The sequence below is a fragment of the Chiloscyllium punctatum genome, chromosome 46 (assembly GCF_047496795.1).
Source record: "Chiloscyllium punctatum isolate Juve2018m chromosome 46, sChiPun1.3, whole genome shotgun sequence".
NCBI lineage: Eukaryota > Metazoa > Chordata > Chondrichthyes > Orectolobiformes > Hemiscylliidae > Chiloscyllium > Chiloscyllium punctatum.
Window position 1 is genome coordinate 32,942,455 of NC_092784.1, and position 23,378 is coordinate 32,965,832.

The following is a 23,378-nucleotide window of genomic DNA, read 5'->3' on the forward strand; positions in this document are numbered from 1 at the left end:
TTATTTTGAGCATTAAGCTTTTCAAAATTGTGAACGTGAGCATGAAACAGATTCTGATAAATGCTAAACAACACTGTCACGTTTGGCATTTTCACTGTTTCACAAGTGCAACATTCCAGATATCTCCAATATGTTCATCTAAATAACATTAAATGGTTATTAAACTTTCATTTCTTTAGTGAGAAGGACTACAGAATTCACTCATGAAGCTTCGAAATGATGGGAACTCCTGAAATAAAGAGTGTTGGGGAAACTCAGTAGGTCTGGCAGTATTTGTGGAGAGACAGAGCTAAGGTTTGAATTCCTTGATGACTCTTTCTTCACAGATGCCACCAGACCTTTTGTGTTTTTCCAAGGCTTTGTTTTTTATTTTCTCCAGCAGCAGCAGGAGTACCCTGCTTTCATTGCTGGAATAAGCCTAGTATCTGGGAGCACAGAGCTTAACCACTACTTACCTGGGCCATCCTCATCTTCTAGGTGCAACTCATCTGCCTGCACTGCCTTGCGGATCTGCATACGGATCACTTCAATTTTGGTTTTACTGTCTTGCAGCATCTGTTGGGCAGTGGACAACATCTTCCGGTCCTTTGGGATTAAGGAAAGAGCAAAATTAAAATGAAAGGAATTCTCATTTGACAAGGAACAAAATGCTTCAACTCTGCTTTTCTTTGAAAGGGTTTTTGACAACAGAGCTCAGGTTGTGCACATCCAGCGATTAATTAATATATCACACGAACAAAATGTGGCAAATGGGAGCTCCAAGTCTGAAGTACTGAACCATTCTGGGCTCAGCCAGGTTGAGTGCAGAATTTTGTGTTGGTTCTGCAATCCATGGGCCTTCTATTCCATCATTCAAATCAGCTCAGATTGCAGCAGTTCAAAAAGACAGCTCACCACCGCCAGCACCTTCTCAAGGACAGATAAGGATAAGCAAAAGCTACTGGCTTTACCAGAAAAGCTCACATTGCATAAATGAATGAACCACAAAATGGTCCAAATGAGCAAGGCTCTGCACAAATTGCCTCTTGTAGAGACATTTTTAAAAAAGTAGGCCATTCACCTCTTTTGAGTCTGCCATGCTATTCAACGTGATCACAGCTGATCATCCAACTCCGTACGCAGCTCCCACTTCTCCCCAAACACAACATCCAGCTCCTTCTTGTAGCAGAGAGTTCCACAGACTTACCACTCTTTGGGTGAAGGAAGATCTCCTCATCCTGGTCCTAAATGGCCTACCCAGTATCCTTACACTCTGACCCACTGGGTCCTGCGCTCCACACTCATTGAGAACATTCTTTCTGCCTTTATCCTGTTAGAATTGTTTAGGTTTCCTTAGGATTCTTGTACATCACTCACACATGTGCACCAAGTAGCAATGGAGGTAAGTGGTATGCTGGCCTTCACTGTAAGAGGGCTTGAGTACATAAACAAGCTGTACTGTTGGTGAGATCAGACTGGAGAGGGTTTTGTGCAATCTTGGTCTCCTTACCAAAGGAAAAGTGATTATATGGTAGAGAGGGAGGATAGTAAAGCTCCACCAGACTGATTCCTAGCATGGCGGGATTTTTTTTTATATGACAGATTGGGTTAATTGGGTCTGGAGTTCAAGAGGCTAAAGGTGTCAAGGAGTATGGAGAGAGAGTGGAAGTGTGTCACTGAGATTGATCACATTGAATATGAAATGGGATCCATGGGAAGGATGGTCTCCTTCCACTCCCGGTGTTTCCAAACACAAGCCGAACTGTCCTTTTATTCAAAATAAGCTTTACTGTGTATTGATAAAACATGCTTCTTCTCCAAGTATGGAACAGAGGCTGGAATGTCCGAAACCCAGCCGGGGGAACCATGGGATATCACCATCTCACAAAATACAGTCAACCGAAATCCCACCAAACTAAGCTGCACAGTCAACCAAACTCCAGCCAAAGTCAGAACTGTGACATGCAGCCCAACATCTCCCAACACCATCAGTCCGACAGACTGAAACATTAAATATTGTGTACCTTTTGGGATGAATCTGGGTCAGCAAACAAAAAGTTTGATTGGCACTCTAAACAAATACTCCCAACAAGAGAGTATAATGATGTTCTTTCTCAAGTTGGCTCCACTGCCGGATGTTTTTGACTCATTCAGAAGGAGATACGGTCACTGACTGGGCCAGCATTGATTGCTTATTCCCACTTTCCCTTCAGAAGGTGGAGGTGAACTCCCTTCTTGAACTGCTGCTGCTCATTTGGTGTCAGTATATGATCAATGTAGCTCGTGAAGGAATTCCAGGATTCTGGCCCAGTGATAAGGAAGGATTTATCTGGATGGTGAATGGCTTGGAAGGGAATTTGCAGGTGGTGACGTTCCTGTATATCTGCTGCCCTTGTCCTTCTAGATGGAAGTGGTCATGAGTTGGGAAGTGCCATCTAAGGAATCTTCGTGGGTTTCTGCAATGCAAGTTTTAGATGGTCGATGGTAGAATAAAAACCGATAGAGCAAAGATGCTGTAAATCAGAAACAAAAGCAGAAATAGTTGGAGAGGTTCAGCAGATCTAGCAGCATCTGAGGAGACTAATGTTTTGGGTCAAGTAACTCTTCAACTGAGCAAACTGCTTTGTCCTGGTTCTTGGGTGTTGTGGGACCTGTACTCATCCAGGCAAGTGGAGGGTATATCATTACACTCCCGACTTGTGCCTTGTAGATGGTGGACAGGCTTTGGGGAGTCAGGTGGGGAGTTACTTGGTGCAGGATTGTGAGCCTTTGACCTGCTCTTGCAGCCACATATTTATTCAGTTCATTTTCTGGTCAACAGTAAACCCTGGGACATTGACAGTGGGTGGATTATAATGTGAGAACACGGTCATTGAATGTTAAGAGAAAATCCCCATTTGTCAGTGCAAACCTGCATACTTAGCAGTTCTGCATTTGGACACGGACTGCTTCAGTATCTGAAGAGTTACAAATGGTGCTGACCATTGTAAAACACCAGTGACCAAACCACTTTGGACCTTTGGATAGAGGAGGTCATTGGTGAAGCTGCTGAAGAAGTTTGGGATTTGGACACGACCTTGAGGAATTCCTCCAAGGGGGCCCCAGAATTCAGATATTCCTAAGAACCACACTGTCTTCCTTTCTGTCAGGTATGACTCTACCCCGAGGTTTTCACCCCAGATTCCTATTAACTCCAGTTTTGCCAGGACTGCTCAATGCCACACTTGATCAAAGATGGTCTTGATGTCACTTCTGCCTCACCTCTGGAATTCCGATATTTTTGTTTGAACCAAGTCTGAGCAGTCATGTCAAAACCCAGACTGGGCATGAGTGAGCAAGTATTTCTGAGGAAGTGGTGTTCGATGGCACTTTTCCTGTTCCCTTTGATCAAACTGTGATAATTGAGGGTGGATGAAAGTACTGTCTAAGGAGCTTTGGTGAATATCTGTAACGCACTTTTTAGATGGAGTGGTCATTTTGTGTACATGGCAATTGTTCACATTGTCAGGAAGGTGCCAGTGATGGAATTGCACTGGAACAGTTTGGCTCAGGCTTGACAAGTTCCGAAAAACAAACACGGTCAGAATTTTGTCAGGTCCCCTACCCTTTGCAGTATCCAGTAATTCCAGCCATTCCTTGGTATAGGTGGAGTGAATCAAGTTGGCTGAACAGTGGCACCTATGATGCTTGGAGCATCATAAAGAAGATTGGGATGGATCATCCACTTAGCACTTCTGGCTGAAGACTGTTCTGAATGTTTCACACTTATCGTTTGATCCTGTATAATTGAGGATGGGGATACGTGTACACTGTCCTCCAGTGAGTTAATTGTCCATCACCAATCTCAATGAGAGCAGCACTGAGAACAGATAATTGGTTGTAGAATCACTTTGCCCTAACGCTTGTGGCTTATGCTGTTTGGCATGCAAGTAGTCCTGTTTGGTAGCTTCAGCAGGTAGACACTTCATCTTCAGGTCTGCCTGGTGCGGCTCCCAGCATGCCCTCCTGCACTCTCCATTGAACCCTTGGCCTGATGGCAATGGTTCAGTGGGGGATATGTTGGGCCATGATTGTTTTTTTTTAAGAATTAGAAATGGAATCCCTACAGTGTGGAAACAGGCCCTTCGGCCCAGCCAGCCTGCACTGACCCTCCAAAGAGTAACCCACCCAGGCCCATTCCTATGCTAGTCTACATTTCCCCCTGACTAATGCACCTAACCTACACATCCCTGAACACTTTATCTTGGCCAATTCACCCGGCCTGCAGATCAGGAGGAAGCTGAAGCACCCGGAGGAAACCCACGCAGACACGGGGAGGATGTGCAAACTCCACACAGACAGTTGCCAGAGGCTGGAATTGAACCTGGGTCCTGGCGCTGTGAGGCAGCAGTGCTAACCACTGAGCCACCGTGATGGTGCAGTTTATGTTAGAGTACAATTCTGCTGTTGATATTGCACAGCATCTCATAGACATTTTTGAATTGCTTGATCGGTCATAAATATATCTCATTCAGCACATTTACCACAACATGCTGGAAGGGATCATCAATGTGAAGGTTGGATTTTTATCGAAACAAGGACTATGTAATGGACACATTCGGCTGTGGCAGGCAGATGGGGAAGGAGGGAGGTCAAATGTACTTTTCCCTCACCCCCTACTGCAAACCTAGTCTGGCATCTGACCACCTCGATCAGTAATGGTCAAGGTCAAGCCACTCAGCATATATTCTGTGCCCTTGCCACCCCCAGGACTTCTTCCAAATGGTGACGAGCATGTTGATTTCCTGATTCATAAGCAGAAGTGGGGAGGTGGCTTGGGGAGAGTGCAGTGTAATCTGCAGCTTTCTTTGACATGATGCCCTGAGAACTCTCAACAACTCCAACTGCACTATTCTGTACTGGGTTGTCCCATCAATGAGAACAGCACGTACCCAGGATGGTATGATTCTGAGAGTATCACTCCTGTCGTTTGACTAGTCTGTAAGATAGCTCTCTCAATTTTGGCATTCACACCTTGATATCGAGGAGGAGGACTTTGCAGGGTTGCTGACATTTCCTGTGAAATGTCCAGTCTCATTCCTTTTTTGCCTCCCAAATGGCAAGGCCATTTCAGGGTCAACCACATTGCTGTGGGTCTGGAGTTATAGGTCAGTCAGAAACATTCAGCCCTTTGAGCCTGCCCCACCATTCAATATGACCATTAGCTGTTCACACAATCTCACTCTCCCATTCCCACTTTCTCTCCTTGGTTCCTTCAGCCACAAGCACATGTCCAGCTCTCACTTGAATAAATCTCATGAACTGGCCCCAGCAACTTCCTGTGGGAGAGAATTCCACAGGTTCACAACTCAATGAAGAAATTCGTCCTCATCTCAGTCCTGATTGCTTTACCCCTTATTCTTAGGCTGTGACCCCTAGTCCTGGACCTCCCCCACATCGGGAAGATTCATCCCCCCATCTAGCCTGTCCAGTCCCATCAGAATTTGATATGTTTCTATGAGATCCCACCCTCATTCTTCGAAATTCCAGCCAGTACAAGCCCAGTCCATCCAATCTTTGCTCATATGTAAATCCTGCCGTTCCCAGGAATCAGTCTGGTGAACCTTCGTTGGGCTCCTCAATAACAGGAATCTCCTTCCTCAGACTAGGAGACCAAACACTGCACACAATACTCAAGGTGTGACCTCACCATGGCCCTGTATAACTGCAGCAAGACATCTTTACTCCAATACCCCAACCCTCTTGCTATGAAGGCCAGCATGCCTTTAGCTTTCCTCACTGCCTGCTGTACCTGTGTGCCAACCTTCAGAGACTGTTCCGCCATGACACCCAGGTCTCGTTGCACCTCACCTTTTCCTAAACTGCCACCATTCAGATCATAATCTGTCTTCCTGCTTTTGTGATGAAAGTGATAAACCTCACAGTTATTCACACTTGCGTTTGGCAAGTATTTGCCCATTCAGCCAGTCTGCCCAAGTCACCTTGCAACGGCTTTGCATCCTCCTCACAGTACACACTGTCACCCAGCTCAGCGTCGTCTGCACATGTGAAGATATTGCATTCAATTCCTTCATCCAAATGGTTAATGGATATTGTGAACAGCAGGGGGTCCCAGTACTGAACCCTGTGGTACCCCACTCATCCCGGTCTGTCGCTCAGAAAAGGACCCAATTATTCCAGCTCTCTGCTTCCTGTCTGACAACCAACTCTCTATACACGTCAAAACACTCCCTCCGATATCATGTGCTTTAATTTCCTTTCAGTAAACTCTTGCACGGAACCTTGTCAAAAGCCATTTGAAATGCCAGGTACACAACGTTGCTGATTCACCCCTGTCCACTCTACTGGTCACAACCTCAAAAAAAATTCAGAAGATTTGCCAAACATGATTTCCCTTTAGTGAATCCATACTGACCAAGACAGATTCTGTCATCACCTTTTAAATGCTCACCTCTTACTTCTTAACGACTGACTCCAACATTTTCCTTACAACCAATGTCAGGCTATCCAGCCGAAAATTCCCCACTTTCTCTCTCCCTCCTTTTTTTCCCCAAAAGGAGTGGGGTTACATTGCAACTCCTCTAGAGTCGAGAGAATGCTGGAAAAGGATCACCTATGCTCCTACTATTTCTAGGGTCACGTCCTGAAGTATTCCGAGATAATATTAATTTGGGTGAGTTTTTAACGAAGTAGTGAGGGTTAATGAAACTTGTGTGTTTGATGTCTCGGAGCAGCTGCAGAATGGTCTCAAGTGGGAGGGGGAGCAGCCAGAAGGCACTGTGTACATTGGCACAAATGACACAGGGACGAGGTCTGGTGGAGTGATTTGAGAGAGTTAGGGAGAAAAAAAATTAAAAACCAGGACCTCCAGATTCCTTCCAGTGCCATGTGCTAGTGAGAACAAGAACAGGAGGATATGGTCGATGAATGTGTGGCTGAAGATTTGGTGCAGGGGGCGTGGATTCAGATTTGTACATCATTCGGATCTTTTCTGGGTTAGAGGTGACCTGTTCAAGAGGGACGGGTTGTACCTGAACTGAAGGGGGAAACAATACCCTGGCAGCAAGGTTTGCTCAACACCAGCTCCATAGCCAAGAAAGCCCAGCAGTGTCCCTACTCTCTGCTCAGGCTGAGGAAAGGCCCCTTCCCACCCTGCTATCCTCACCACATTCTACAGAAGTACCCTGAGCTGCTTCATCACTGCCTGGGGCTCGGGAATTATACCGTCTCGGATCGCAGAACCCTACAATAGATAGTGAGGACAGCAGAGAGGATCGTTGGAGTCTCTCTCCTGTCCATTACAGATATTTACACCACACGCTGCATCTGAAAGGCTAACAGCATTGTGGGAGACCCCACACACCCCTCCCTCAAACTCTTCTCCCTCCTGCCACCTGGCAGAAGATAGCGGAACATTCGGTCTCTCATGGCCAGACTGGGCAACAGTTTCTTCCCCCAAGCCATCAGGCTCCTGAACACTGTATGATCGGACTCTTTCCCAATGGAAATTCCTTGGAATTGCTGCCAGAACAATGTCTATCGTCCATCATTCTCCTACGACACTGGAACTTGAGTGTTTTGCATTTCTTACGCACTCTATGCTGTGTACGAGTGTGTAGTTTGTGCTGTTTATGTAGCACCCTCAGTCCTGGAGGAACGCTGTCTCAGTTTTACTGTATCTGTTGTGTGTGGGAGAAATAACAAATTAAAGCTGCTCTCGTCTCTCGTGCTACGTGGGAGGGTTTAAACTCGATCAGCAGGGGGATGGGATCCTCAACAACAGGGAGGCAAGTGCAAAGCTCAAGGGAGATACAGTAATCAGAAATAGTAAATTGGAGAGACAGGTCAGCATGGAACACGACAGGGAGCAAGGAATGTCTGTTGGATTAAAGTGCATTTATTTCAATGCAAAAGGGCTGACAGCTAGGGCTGCTGAGCTCAGGGTGTGGACAGGCACGTGGGACTGGGGTATTATAGCCATGACAGAAACATGGCTGAGGGAGGGACAGGACTGGCAGCTTAATGTGCCAAGGCACAGATGCTTTAGTCAGGATTAAGGTGGTGAAAGGAGGGGGAAGGGGGAAGTTGTGTTTTTGTTTAAGCTGCGTATCACAGCAGTAACCAGAGATGAAATAACTGAAGGATCATCCATGGAGGGAGAGTGGGTGGAGCTAAGACATAGGAAGGGGACGGTGATGTTATTGGGGTTGTAGCATAGGCCCCCAAATAGTCAACAGGAATTAGACAAACAAATATACAGGGAGATAAGGGAGACTTGCAGGGGCAGTAGGGTTGTCATAGTAGGGGATTTTAATTTTCCAAACAGAGACTAGGTCTGCCATAGCGTCAAGGGCCTAGAGGGGGTGGAATTGGTGAAGTCTGTTCAGGAAAGTTTCCTCAAGCAGTACATAGAGGGTCCGACTTGGGAATGGGACAATACCCAAGAGTGGGCTGGGTAATAGGGCAGGACAGGTGACAGAGGGAGACTACGTTGGGACCAGTGACCATAGTTCTATTCATTTTAAAACACTCATGGAGAGGGACAAAACTGGTCCTTGGGTTCAAGTTCTAAACTGGGGCAAGGTAAATGTTGCTGGAATGAGACAGGAGTTTGCAGGAGCTGTTTGCAGCAAGTGGGAGGCCTTGAAAAGTGAACTAGCAAGAGTGAGGGTGGGAGGCAAAGTTATCAGGAATAGGGAACCCTGGATGACGAGAGATATTGAGGCTTTGACCTGAAAGAAAAGGAGTGATGTCTCAGGTACAAGCAGTTGGGATGAAGGGAATGACTGGAGGTCTACAGGGGTTACAGGAGCTTACTGAAGGAGGAAATCAGGAGGGCGAAAAGGGGACATGAGATAGCCTTGGCTGAGAAGGTGAGAGCAAATTCAAAGGGTAACTTTAAGGATATTAAATGACAAAGAATAACTAGAGAGAGAATAGGACCCCTCAATAACCAAAGCAGACATGAAAGTGTGGAACCGCAGGAGATGGGCAAGGTTCTGAATGAATATTTCCTCCTCTGTGTTTACCGTGGGGAAAGACATAACCGCTTGGGATTTGGGAGACAGTGCGTATCACAGTAGAGGTGGTGACAGATGTATTAGAATGCATGAAGGTGGATAAATCTCCTGGTCCCGACCAGATATTTCCAAGAACATCGTAATAAGCTAGAGAAGAAATTGTGGGGGCCCTGGCTGATATTAAGGAATCATTGTTAGTCACGGGTGAGGTCCCGGAAGACTGGAAGGTAGCAATTGTTGTGCCCTTATTCAGAAAAGGTTGCAAAGAAAAGTTATAGACCAATAAGCCTAACATCTGTGATAGGTAAGTTACTTTAGAAAATTCTGATAAGATATACATGCATTTGGAAAGACAGGGTTTGACTAGGAGTAGTCAGCATGGCTTTGTGTTGGGAGATCATGCCTCACAAATTTGTTCGAGTTCTCTGACGAAGTGACCAGGAAGGTTGACGAGGGCAGGGTGGTGGATGTAGTCTCTATGGATTTCAGTCAGGCCTTTGATAAGATTCCACATGGTAGGCTGCTCTGGAAGGTTAGATCACATGGAATCCAGTGGGAGCTGGCAGATTGGATACACAATCAATTTGATGGTAGGAAGCAGAGCGTGACAATGGAAGGATTCTGTGGGACTGGAGGCCTGTGACTGGGGGAGTGCTTATGGGGTCAGTGCTGGGCTCATTACAGTTTGTTATCTATATCAATGATTTGGATGAGAATGTACAAAGCATGATTAGTAAGTTTGATGACACTTGGGTGGGCGGTATCATGGGCAGTGAGGAAGGTTCTCAGAAACTGCAGCAGGACCTTGATCATCTGGGGGAGTGGGCCGAGAAATGGCAAATGGAGTTTAATAAAGGCAAGTGTGAGGGCTTGCACTTTGGGAAGTCAAACCAAGGGAGGAGTTTCATGGTGAATGGTGGGGCCTTAAGGAGTGGAGTAGAACAGAGGGACCTTGGAGTTCAGGTGCACAGTTCTCTAAAAGTGGAGTCCCAGGTAGACAGGACAGTGAAGGCAGCTTTTGACACACTGGCCTTCATCAGTCAGGGCACTAAGTATAGAAGTTGGGAGGTTAGGTTGCAGTTAGACAGTACGTTGGTGAGGCCACACTTGTGGATATTGTGTTCAGTTTTGGTCACCGCGCTACAGGAAGGATGTTATTAAACTGGAAAGAGTACAGAAGAAACTTACAAGGACATTGTCAGGACTCAATGGTCTGAGTTATGGGCAGACAGTGGACAAGCTAGGACATGTTTCTTTAGAGTGCGGAGACTGAGGGGGGATCTTTTTTCCTCAGGGTTGGGGAATCGAGGACTAGAGGGCATCAGTTAGAGGCGAAAGAATAAAAGGGAACCTGAGGGACAACCTTTTTTTTGCAGAGGTTGGTACACATGGAGAATGAGCTGTGAGCGGAAGTGGTTGAGGCGGGTACATTAATAACATTTAAAAGGTATTTGGACACTTACATGGACAGCAAGTGCAGGGAAAGGGGGGAGGGTTAGTGTGGATGGACATTTCAGTCAGCATGGGCAGTGTGAGACAAGGGTTCAGGCAGCATCCGAGGAGCAGTAAAATCAACGTTTCGGGCAAAAGCCTTTCATCAGGAATAAAGGGAGAGAGCCTGAAGGGTGGAGAGATAAGCTAGAGGAGGGTGGGGGTGGGGAGAGAGTAGCATAGAGTACAATGGGTGAGTGGGGGAGGGGATGAAGGTGATAGGTCAGGGAGGAGAGGGTGGAGTGGATAGGTGGAAAAGGAGATAGGCAGGTAGGACAAGTCCGGACAAGTCAAGGAGACAGTAACTGAGCTGGAAGTTTGGAACTAGGGTGAGGTGGGGGAAGGGGAAATGAGGAAACTGTTGAAGTCCACATTGATGCCCTGGGGTTGAAGTGTTCCGAGGTGGAAGATGAGGCGTTCTTCCTCCAGGCGTCTGGTGGTGAGGGAGCGGCGGTGAAGGAGGCCCACGACCTCCATGTCCTCAGCAGTGGTAGGGGGGGAGTTGAAATGTTGGGCCACGGGGCGGTTTGGTTGATTGGTGCGGGTGTCCCGGAGATGTTGCCTAAAGCGCTCTGCTAGGAGGCATCTGCTAGGAGGCTAGGAACACAGGTAAGATGTCAGAAGACTGGAGGTTGGCAAACATGGTACACTATTAAAGAAAGGTGGTAAGGACAAGCCAGGGAACTACAGACTGGTGAGCCTGATGTCGGTGTCGGTGGTGGGCAAGTTATAGAGTCATCGAGATGGACAGCACAGAAACAGACCCTTTGGGCCAACCCATCCATACTGACCAGATATCCTAACCCAATCTAGTCCCCTTTGCCAACACTTGGCCCCTATCCCTTTAAACCCTTCCTATTCATATACCCACTTAGATGCATTTTAAATGTTGGAATCGTACTGTCCTCCACCACATCCTCTGGCAGCTCATTCCATACATGTACCACCCTCTGTGTGAAAAAGTTGCCCCTTAGGTCCCTTTTATATCTTTCCCCTCTTACCCTAAACCTATATACCCTCTAGTTCTGGACTCCCCAACCCCAGGGAAAAGACTTTGTCTGTTTACCCTATCCATGCCCCTCATGATTTTATAATCCTCTATAAGGTCACCCCTCAGCCTCCAACGCTCCAGGGAAAACAGCCCCAGCCTGTTCAGCCTCTCCCTATAGCTCAGATCCTCCAACCCTGGTAACATCCTTGTAAATCTTTTTTGAATCTTTTCCACTTTCACAACACCTTTCCGATAGGAAGGAGACCAGAATTGCACGCAATATTCCAACAGTGGCCTAACCAATGTCCTGTACAGCTGCAACATGACCTCCCAACTCCTGTACTCAATACTCTGACCAATAAAGGAAAGCATACCAAACGCCTTCTTCACTATCCTATCTACCTGTGACTCCACTTTCAAGGAGCTATGAACCTGCACTCCAAGGTCTTTGTTCAGCAACACTCCCTAGGACCTTACCATTAAGTGTATATGTCCTCCTAAGATTTGCTTTCCCAAAATGCAGCTCCTCGCATTTATCGGAGTTAAACTCCATCAGCCCACTGGCCCATCTGATCAAGATCCCGTTGTAATCTGAGGTAACCTTCTTCACTATTCACTACACCTCCAATTTTGGTGTCATCTACAAACTTACTATCTATACCTCCCATATTCACATCCAAATCATTTATATAAATGACGAAAAGTAGAGGGCCCAGCATCAACCCTTGCGGTATGCCACTGGTCACAGACTTCCACTCTGCGATTTCATTGTTGGTGGAGGGGATCCTGAGGGACAAGATGTACATGTATTTGGAAAGGCAAGGACTGATTAGGCACAGTCAACATGACTTTGTGCATGGGAAATCATGTCTCACAAACTTGATTGAGTTTTTTGAAGAAGTAACAAAGAAGATTGATGAGGGCAGAGCAGTAGATGTGATCTATATGGACTTCAGTAAGGCGTTCGACAAGGTTCCCCATGGGAGACTGATTAACAAGGTTAGATCTCACGGAATACAGGGAGAACTAGCCATTTGGATACAGAACTGGCTCAAAGGTAGAAGACAAAGGGTGGTGGTGGAGGGTTGTTTTTCAGACTGGAGGCCTGTGACCAGTGGAGTGCCACAAGGATCAGTGCTGGGTCCTCTACTTTTCATCATTTATATAAATGATTTGGATGTGAACATAAGAGGCATAGTAAATTTGCAGATGACACCGAAATTGGAGGTGTAGTGGACAGCGAAGGTTATCTCAGATTATAATGGGATCTTGATCAAATGGGCTGAGAAGTGGCAGATGGAGTTTAATTCAGATAAATGCGAGGAGCTGCACTTGGGAAAGCAAATCTTAGCAGGACTTGTACACTTAATGGTAAGGTCCTAGGGAGTGTTACTGAACAAAGAGACCTTGGAGTGCAGGTTCATAGCTCCTTGTAAGTGGAGTCGCAGGTAGATAGGATAGTGAAGAAGGCGTTTGGTATGCTTTCCTTTATTGGTCAGAGTATTGAGTACAGGAGTTGGGAGGTCATGTTGCAGCTGTACAGGACATTGGTTAGGCCATTGTTAGAATATTGCGTGCAATTCTGGTCTCCTTCCTATCGGAAAGATGTTGTGAAAGTGGAAAAGATTCAAAAAAGATTTACAAGGATGTTGCCAGGGTTGGAGGATCTGAGCTATAGGGAGAGGCTGAACAGGCTGGGGCTGTTTTCCCTGGAGTGTCGGAGGCTGAGGGGTGACCTTATAGAGGTTTATAAAATCATGAGGCGAATGGATAGGGTAAAGAGGCAAAGTCTTTTCCCTGGGGTGGGGGAGTCCAGAGCTAGAGGGCAGAGGTTTAGGGTGAGAGGGAAAAGACCTAAAGGGCAACTTTTCCATGCAGAAGGTGGTGTGTGTATGGAATGAGCTGCCAGAGGAAGTGGTGGAGGCTGGTACAATTCCAACATTTAAAAGGCATCTGGATGGGTATATGAATAGGAAGGGTTTAGAGGGATATGGGCCAAGTGCTGGCAAATTAGTCTAGATTAGGTTGGGATATGTGGTCGCCGTGGACAAGTTGGACCGAATGGTCTGTTTCCGTGCTGTACATCTCTGTGACTCTTTGACTGTAAGTAGTCTTTTCCCCAGGGCTGAGTGGTCAATTACTACGGGACACAGTTACAAGGGTCATTGCTGGGGGGTGATGATGGCGGCGAGTGGTTAGGTCTTTAAAAGAGATGTGCAAGACATGTTTTTCACTCAAAGGAGTGCCTGGAACACACTGCCAGAGGAGGGGGTGGAAGCAGGCACAATAGCAGCATTCAAGAATCACCTGGATGAATACATGGATAGGAAGGGAAGAGAGGGATACCGTCTCTGTTAGTTTGAGGCTGGAAGGGCAGCAAGTGTCAGCGCAGGCTTGGAGGGCTGAATAGCCTTGTTCTTTGTTCTTTCTAATAGTCAATGGAGTTTGTCTGGCTGGAGCGTTCAGTGGAAGTTGTGCTTTCTCTTGGCTATGTTCTGGGTCCCCTGCTGTTGCTATAAATATCAATGATTTGGATATACATGCAGGGGGCGGGCTCCAGAAGTATGCAAATTCTATGAAAATAAGCCCTGTGGGTTGATAACACCGAAGAAAGTTGCAGACTACAGGAAACTAACAATGTATGGTTCAGGTAGGCAGTAAAATGGCTAATGGAATTCAGTCCAGACAAGTTCAGGTAATGCATCTGGGAAAGACAAAGGTGGCAAGGGTCCCATTCTGGAGTCCATTTGCAAGTGGATCTGTATGCAAGTTAATCCACAATGCAGGATGACATAAAGGAGTTGTTCATAATGTACAAGAAATGTTCGTCTGTCAAGTCCTTAAATGCCTGTGTGGGAACACAGTTCTAAGTACAAGACTTTGCAATTTGGACCTTGTAAATCAAGGACCCCCTGTACAGAATAAACAGTAAGATGCCAAAAGTGGAGGGGAACAAAGTCATCTCGTCAGATCCCTGGAAGTCACAGGACAGCTGGGCAAGGAGGCAGTTGGGGTATTTTCCTTTAATGTTAGACACCTAGAATAAAACAGCATTGAGGTTACACAAGGACGGTTTGCAGTATTACTTAGACCACTCTTAAAATATTGCGTAGAGTTCTGATCTGCACAAAGTGACTGAAAGAGGCAGCTGCTTGAGCAACTCCTGGGGCTAGTTACTAGATAGACAGTTGATCGCATTTGCCTTTGCTAACAGTGTGGGAGGGTCATCAAGTGAGGTGTTAAACACACACTGAGGTGTTTGAAGTGCTCTGTTCAGCAAAGCACTTAGAAATTCCTAGTATGACCAAACAGAGTCAACATGGTTTTCTGAAAGGAAGTGGTCTTAACAAATCTACTCAATTCAGAAGGGGGGAAACAAAATATATGCATTTGAAAGGTACTTGACAGGGCTGCAGCATCATGGATGGGGTAATATAGAAGGGAAAAGGTACAGGATTTGTTAAGGGACAGGAATCAGAATGTGGAACAGACTGCTCAGCTTTAGGTTGGCAAGCTAACAGGTCTCAAAGAACAGGGTCTGAGGCCTCAGCATTTACTAACTTTTCAGCGACCGAGGTTTCAAGATCGAGTCTTATTTGTGCATGTTTGCGGATGATAGAAAGTATTCTTGGAGAATCTGAGGTTCCCTTACCCTAAGGGGCAGTGGTGCTCAATTCTTTGAGATCACAAGCTCGAGACTGATATATTTTTTAAACAAGAAAGTCGAGGGACATGGTGCTGGAGTAGGAAAATGGAGCTAAAGCTACAGAATCAAAAATCACCACAGTCCAAGAAATGGCAGAAGTGAATGCAAGGGACGAATGCAGAGGGTGTTGTGTGTATGGAAGTGGTGGAGACTGGTCCAGCTACAACATTTAAAAGGCACCTGGTTGGGTATATGAATAGGGTGGGTTTAAGAGTGATATGGGCCAAGTATTGGCAAATGGGACTGGATTGGTTTAAGATATCTGTTTGGCGTGGCTGAGTTGGCTGAAGAGTCCATTTCCAGGTTGTATAACACTATGACTCTACAATGATGAAGTGGCCTGTTTCTGATCTGTGGATCCAATGTATTGTCTGCTTTTGAAAATTCAATCTAACAAACCCAAGTCAGCAAACTGATTGATAGGAAACACATGCAACATTTGTGAAGTTAAGGTCCCAAGTAAATCAGCTGAACAACTCTTACTGAGCAGTACAGCAAACCTTACAGGGCTGAATGGGCTATTTTTGTTCCTGTTTCTAATTAGCTCCAGGAAGATCTCTTCCAGCATTCCAGAATACCAAAATCATTTTCCTTTCTCTATTCACGCCCCAAAATAAATTGGAGTGATTGTTTCAAGCTTAATGGCCCTGAACCGAGTTGTGTGTCATGTATTGTCAAGTGGCGAAGTGCAGCTTTTCCAACCATATTTTCCAACCATAGCCAATAATATTCTCATTTGGAGGCTTTTTGGTTCTGCTCCTGAACAAAAGTCCTTATTCAAATGTTTAGAAGTGTCACCCACCATTCATGAGCAGCTAAAGCTCAATGTACAGAAGCTGGCAATGTTTCCCTCACCTTCACAGGTGCACCAGAGTACATCTGGATCATATTCTCAGCTCCTTGCTTGACCTTCATCTCGATATTAAGCTGTTTCTCTAATGCCACAATCCGATTCTTGTTGGCAGTGGAACGAGCCTCCCTGCTTACAGAACCAGGTGACTGAGGTTCATCTACATGAAAAGGAGAAATCAGGGCAATCAGATCTTTATGCTTCCTTCATTGACCGGATAGATCACTCAACTGCTACAGAAAACACATGCAGAAAAGACTCTCCAACTGACAATCAAAAAGCAATGAGCAGCTACACATTGGCTCTAGACATCATGACCGAATCGAATTCCACGGCAGGTGACTGTTCAATCCACTGCACCTGAGCTGGTTCCTGGAAAGAGCCACCCAGTTAATACCACACTGCCATGGCTTTCCCCAAGTACTGTAAATTCCTCCTTTTTAAATATCAATGCCAATCACTTTGAAAAGGGACAATTTAATCTGCATTCGCCACATTTCAGGAAGTGTGAATAAGATTACAACAACTGTGGAACAATCATTCATCTATTTTCTGTTTTTTCTGCCAATTTCCTGAGATATCTGTCCTGTGTTACTGACCAGAATACCAGTGGCTTCACTGACATGACGGAACAATTCAATTGTTTCTCCCCATCAACTTCTCTTTCGCTCTGAGGAGGAAATACCAACTCTCCCCACAGAACTAAATTCCCTTGTCTCTAGTTCGAGTTGAACTAATATCCCCTGCATCCTCTCCAAACTAAAATGTCAGCACTAAACTGGCCACACTGAGGCTAAATCTAAGATTAATAAAAGTTTTTATATATCCCACCTCTCCCTTCATAAAGCCCAGGCTCTTCTACATCTTTTTCACAGAATCTCGACAATGTGGAAACAGGCAATTAGGCCCAGCACATCCACACCGACGCTCGGAAGAGTAACCCACCCAGACCCATTCCCCGACCCTATTATTCCATATTTACCCCTGACTAATGCACCTAACCTACACATCCCTGAACACTACGGGCAATTTAGCATGGCCAGTTCACCTAACTTTCACATCTTTGGACTGTGGGAGGAAACCGGAGCACCCAGAGGAAACCCACACAGACACGGGGAGAACGTGCAAACTCCACACAGACAATTGCCCGAGGCTGGAATCGAACCCAGGTCCCTGGCGGTGTGAGGCAGCAGTGCTAACCACTGAGCCACCATGCTGCTCTCCAATGTCTTTTATAACAACCTTATCAACTCTTCCTGCTACCTTCTAACATTTGTGTACATAAATTGCCAACGTTTGGAGCCTTTCTAATTTTATTACTGCTTATCTCTGATTTCGTTGCTGGTACGTTCCGCTCTCCTCTCGCTGTGTCACCTCCTCCCCTAACTGTGTTAGTTAACCTCTCAACAAGAACTCAAATCCAGTTTGCAGACACAATTTGCCTGTATTAAATCTCATATCACCCCCCCCCATGGCCCCGCCCCCCGTCTACAAGCTCTTCCCACACGAACTTTCATGTTTTGCCAACACAATCCCAGTTCAATGCATCCCCAGTCAGCCTCCGAAATAAGTTACAGAAGAGAGTCTTGCTCCACTGCTCACTCCACCGGATCTGCAAGTCTTGCCCATTTTAAATATATATCCTATTTCCCTGCAACATCTTCCAGCACCTTTTTAGACAATAAAATGTTGATCATTCCAAATCAATACATTAAAACAAAATCCCATTGTCCCCCTGCTAACTTCCTTTGTTGAGTATTTTGCATATTCAGTCTCCTGCCTATGGAACTGGCATTTTCAATAAACTCTGATAATCTTTTACCGTCTAATAACTTCACCTTCAGATGTCTTTCTTTTCTGCCCCATAGCGATTTAATTTCTCCCCCTCCCCCCCACCGCCCCCCTCACATTGATCTATTTGCTACTTTAGCAGTGATCTCTTCTGGTTATACCTGGGGGACACTTCCCAAATCTCTGAAATTAAACCAGCTGAATGTCTACAAACAGCTGACCGTTTCCATGGCAACATTCACCGAATAGGATCATGATGTGGAGGCATTGGGTGTTGGACTGGGGCGGGCAAAATCAAAAATCACAAGACACAGGGTTCTTGTCCAACAAGTTTATTTGAAACCACAAGTTTTCGGAGCTCCCATTTCTTCCTCGGACAGCTTGTGAGAGAGAATAGTTCGCACACAGAATTTATAAGTAAAAGATCAAAGGGTCATACAACTGATGTGAATATATTGAACAAACACTAGCTGCCTGAGGAAGGAGTGAGCCTCCGAAAGCTCGCGGTTTCAAATAAACTGCTGGACTATAACGCAGTGTCATGTGATTTTTGACTAATAGGATCAAGATTATTATTCCCTTAAACGTTGGCCCATTGACTTCCATCAACTGCCAAGTACATTTTACAGATGAGGGGAGAAAGTGAGGACTGCAGATGCTGGAGATCAGAGCTGAAAATGTGTTGCTGGAAAAGCTCAGCAGGTCAGGCAGCATCCAAGGAGCAGGAGAATCGACGTTTCGGGCATAAGCCCTTCTTCAGGAATGAGGAAAGTGTGTCCAGCAGGCTAAGATAAAAGGTAGGGAGGAGGGACTTGGAAATGCGATGGGTGGAAGGAGGTTAAGGTGAGGGTGATAGGCCGGAGTGGGGTGGGGGCGGAGAGGTCAGGAAGAAGATTGCAGGTTAGGAAGGCGGTGCTGAGTTTGAGGGATTTGACTGAGACAAGGTGGGGGGAGGGGAAATGAGGAAACTGGAGAAATCTGAGTTCATCCCTTGTGGTTGGAGGGTTCCTAGGCGGAAGATGAGGCACTCTCTTCCTCCAATCGTCGTGTTGCTATGGTCTGGGATGGAGGAGTCCAAGGACCTGCATGTCCTTGGTGGAGTGGGAGGGGGAGTTGAAGTGTTGGGCCACGGGGTGGTTGGGTTGGTTGGTCTGGGTGTCCCAGAGGTGTTCTCTGAAACGTTCCGCAAGGAGGCGGCCTGTCTCCCCAATATAGAGGAGACCACATCGGGTGCAGCGGATGCAGTAAATCATGTGTGTGGAGGTGCAGGTGAATTTGTGGCGGATATGTGGAACTTTACCAACACCTTCCACCCCGACCTCAAATTCACCTGGACCGTCTCAGACTCCTCCCTTCCCTTCCTAGACCTCTCCATTTCTATCTCAGGCGACTGAATCAACACGGACATTTATTATAAACCGACCGACTCCCACAGCTACCTAGACTACACCTCCTCCCACCCTGCCCCCTGTAAAAACGCCATCCCATATTCCCAATTCCTTTGTCTCCGCCGCATCTGCTCCCAGGAGGACCAGTTCCAAAACCGTACAACCCAGATGGCCTCCTTCTTCAAAGACTGCAATTCCCCCCCAGACGTAGTCGATGATGCCCTCCACCGCATCTCCTCCACGTCCCGTTCCTCCGCCCTTGAGCCCCACCCCTCCAATCGCCACCAGGACCGACCCCACTGGTCCTCACCTACCACCCCACCAACCTCCATATACAGCGTATCATCCGCTGTCATTTCCGCCACCTCCAAACAGACCCCACCACCAGGGATATATTTCCCTCCCCTCCCCTATTAGCATTCCGGAAAGACCACTCCCTCCATGACTCCCTCGTCAGGTCCACACCCCCACCAATCCAACCTCCACTCCCGGCACCATCCCCTGCAACCACAAGAAATGCAAAACTTATGCCCACCCCTCCCCCTTACTTCCCTCCAAGGCCCCAAGGGATCCTTCCATATCTGCCACAAATTCACCTGCACCTCCACACACACCATTTACTGCATCTGCTGCACCTGATGTGGTCTCCTCTATATTGGGGAGACAGGCCGCCTACTTGCGGAACGTTTCAGAGAACACCTCTGGGACACCCGGACCGACCAACCAACCCAACCACCCCGTGGCCCAACACTTCATCTCCCCCTCCCACTCCACCAAGGACATGCGGGTCCTTGGACTCCTCCATTGCCAGACCACAGCAACACGACGGTTGGAGGAAGAGCGCCTCATCTTCCGCCTAGGAACCCTCCAACCACAAGGGATGAACTCAGATTTCTCCAGTTTCCTCATTTCCCCTCCCCCCACCTTGTCTCAGTCAAATCCCTCGAACTCAGCACCACCTTCCTAACCTGCAATCTTCTTCCTGACCTCTCCGCCCCCACCCTACTCCGGCCTATCACCCTCACCTTGACCTCCATCCACCCAACGCATTCCCAACGTCCCTTCCCCAAGTCCCTCCTCCCTACCTTTTATCTTAGCCTGCTGGACACACTTTCCTCATTCCTGAAGAAGGGCTTATGCCCGAAATGTCGATTCTCCTTCTCCTTGGATGCTGCCTGACCTGCTGCGCTTTTCCAGCAACACATTTTCAGCATTTTACAGATGAGCCTACACATGATGTACAACGTGCGATGTCACAGTACCATATGACTCCATGCCAAAAATGGATCCCATCCATCCATCCGTACTTCTGTCACTGTGCAACTGAAAGTGAGCAGTATGGAAATATGGCCATAACATCTGTGATAGAGTGACAGAACCTCCTGTGCAGTCTGTTTGAAGCATACTCTGATTATACTGTCAGCCACTTGACCTGTACTACGTAGCAAGGTGCCATGTGAATGCTCTGCAGCAAAGGATTGGCAGGAATTGTCACAGGTCACAGAACCACCCATTTGAACTACTTTGGAACTACCAGCCGCTTACAGAGGTGTTTAATTGTATGCAGCCCTCAGGGTCAATTTATGACCCACAGGCCAATTCTATCTGGACACCGATAAGAATAAACACCCTGCATCCAACGAGCAAACTCCCATTAAAATGCAGCAGAGAGTACAGTGGATACAAACACACAGCGTCCTGCTGGAACAAAAGGTACAGCTACTTTGTAATAGAACAAAAAAAAGCATTATTACATTTGAACTGGGAACTAAAAAGTCATTTTGGGATGAGGCCAAGCAATTTCATTTGATCATGGGATAATGGTGTTGCTGGCCAGTATTTATTGCCTATTCCTAATTGTCTGGAAGAGGGCAATTTAGGATGGGCATAAATAATAATCTAGATTTGCTGACTTCACATCCAGTTGAGCCCTTGTTTTTCAGACATTTTAAAAGGGGAGGAAGTGAAACATGAAAGTGTCCTCCAGCTGTCAGTGTTGGTATCACAATCTGTTGACCAATTGAAAAACTTGCACCATAGGAAGACAAATTACACAACTGGTGCACACTAAAGCACACTTAGACTGTTGTTTCCAAAGTGCTTCAAAGGGTCTCAATTTATTTTAATTTCGTGGCAGGAGATTCCCAATCCAAGGCAACGACAACAGAAGCCCAGTACTCATCTGTGTGTCCCCACCACACTCCATTCCATGGTATGAACGCCACAAACATCCATCATGTCTGTATTCAACACATGGTCAAATTAAAAACAAACGTTTTGACACGTTCAAGGAACGTCCCCTTCAAATACCATGTGATTGGCAGTGCACAGAAGGCAGTCCATCAAGGCCACTGTCAGTTTGCTGTTTCCCACCTGGAGCGGCGTTTTTTCCCCACTAGGTTGTGAGCTAAACAGAAAGAATGGCACAAGCGTTCCATCTCTGGGCTAGACTATTCAGAGGGATCTTTTATCAAGTACATCTGGATCAATGATATTAATAGGTGCCAGTTTCTAATTTATTTAATAACTACATCATACTCCAAAACTTGAATATACACCCCTCCCTAATCTTGAACCTTATCCAGCCCGATGTTCCACCTGTCTACAGCCTCCTCTCGCCTTGACACACCTCCCTATCTCTGTAATCCGCTCCAGTTCCTAAATATCTTACATAACACTGTAGCTCCCTCAAGCCCCAGCACCCCTCCTGCAACCATTGCATACACCTTTGCTTCACCCGAGCTCCTAAAAAGGACCTTAAGTATGCACAGTACCAATCTGAGCCCATGCAAAGCACCTTTCAACTGTACAGGGTGTTGATGAGACTCCACCTGGAACACTGTGTACAGTATTGAGCCTTCTACTTAAGAAACTATAGGCATTGGAGAGATTCACTTGACTGACTCCTAGAATGAGTTATCCAGACTTATTTATTTGTTTATTCATTCAATGTTAGAAGAATGAGGGGTGATGTCACTGAAACACACAAGATTCTGAGGGGGCTTGACAGGGGAGATGTGGAGTAGATGCCTCCATCCCTGGGGGAAGTCCCCACCTCGGGGATATTATTCTATAACTCTCATTTAGAAAGAATTTCTTTTTCTCCCAACGGGCAGTGAATGTCTTAAATTCTCTACTCCGGATATTTCTGGAGGCTAATCGTAAAAGTATTGAGAGAGGAGATAGATAAGTTTTTGAAAGATGAGAGAGTTTAGGGCTATAATAAGCTGGCAGTAGAGAGGGGCTGAGGCACGTGGCAGATCAGTCATAATCATGTCTAATATCAGGGTAGGGTTGAGGGCCAAATTAACCACTCCTATCCGATTTCTTATCTTCTTTCTGAATGACAATATGTGACACATGGTATGGCACAGTGGCTTCATCTTTTACAACTTGTATAAATAACTTAGATAAAGGAATATATGATTGCTAAATTTACCAATGACAGAAAGATAGGTCTGAAAATAAATGGTGAAGAGGAGACCAAAAACTGGTTAAATACGCAAGCAAAAATTCAGGCAAAAGCAGTTCAATATGGGAGGATGTTAAATTGTCCATTTTGGCTGTAAGAATGAAGCCTGTCTAAATGGTGAGAGATTGCAGAGAGCAGAGATGGAGAGGGATCTTGGTGTCCTGCTACACTGTTCACAAAACATTAATCTGTAGGTACCGGAAGTAATGAGGAAAGCCAATAGAAAGTTTTGCGTCTATGACAAGGGAAACTAGTTAAAAAAGTAAGGAAGTTATACTTCAGTTACACAGGGCACTGGTAGTACTGTGCACAGTACAAGTTACCTCATAAAGGGGAGGATAAAAAAGGATTGGAAGAGGTTCAGTGAAGGTTTGAGAGACTAAGCCCTGGAATGGAAAGACTGTATTATGAGGAAAGGTTTGACAGGCTAATCTTTTATAGGCTAGAGCTTCGATGAATAAGAAGCAACTTGATATAAACAGAAGAGCTTGAGGGGGTCTTGGCAGGGTCTATAAGGGATGTTTTAACTGAGAGTCGTAGAGTCATAGGGATGTACAGCACAGAAACAAACCCTTCAGTCCAACTCATCCATGCTAAACTAATCTAGTCCCATTTGCCAGCACCTGGCCCATATCCCTCTAAAACCCTTCATGTACCCATTCAGATGCCTTTAAATGTTGTAATAATACC

General features: G+C 46.1%; 1 protein-coding gene across 1 annotated transcript in view; it reads right to left on the bottom strand.

The window, feature by feature from the left end:
• pkn1a (protein kinase N1a) overlaps window positions 1–23,378 on the bottom strand; it is a 197,017-nt gene that overhangs the window by 115,793 nt on the left and 57,846 nt on the right. The window contains exons 3-4 of the mRNA XM_072564263.1: window positions 16,043–16,197; window positions 456–585 (exon numbers count right to left, since the gene is read on the bottom strand). Of these exons, the coding sequence (XP_072420364.1) occupies window positions 456–585; window positions 16,043–16,197 (285 nt within the window). The remainder of the gene's footprint in view (window positions 1–455; window positions 586–16,042; window positions 16,198–23,378) is intronic.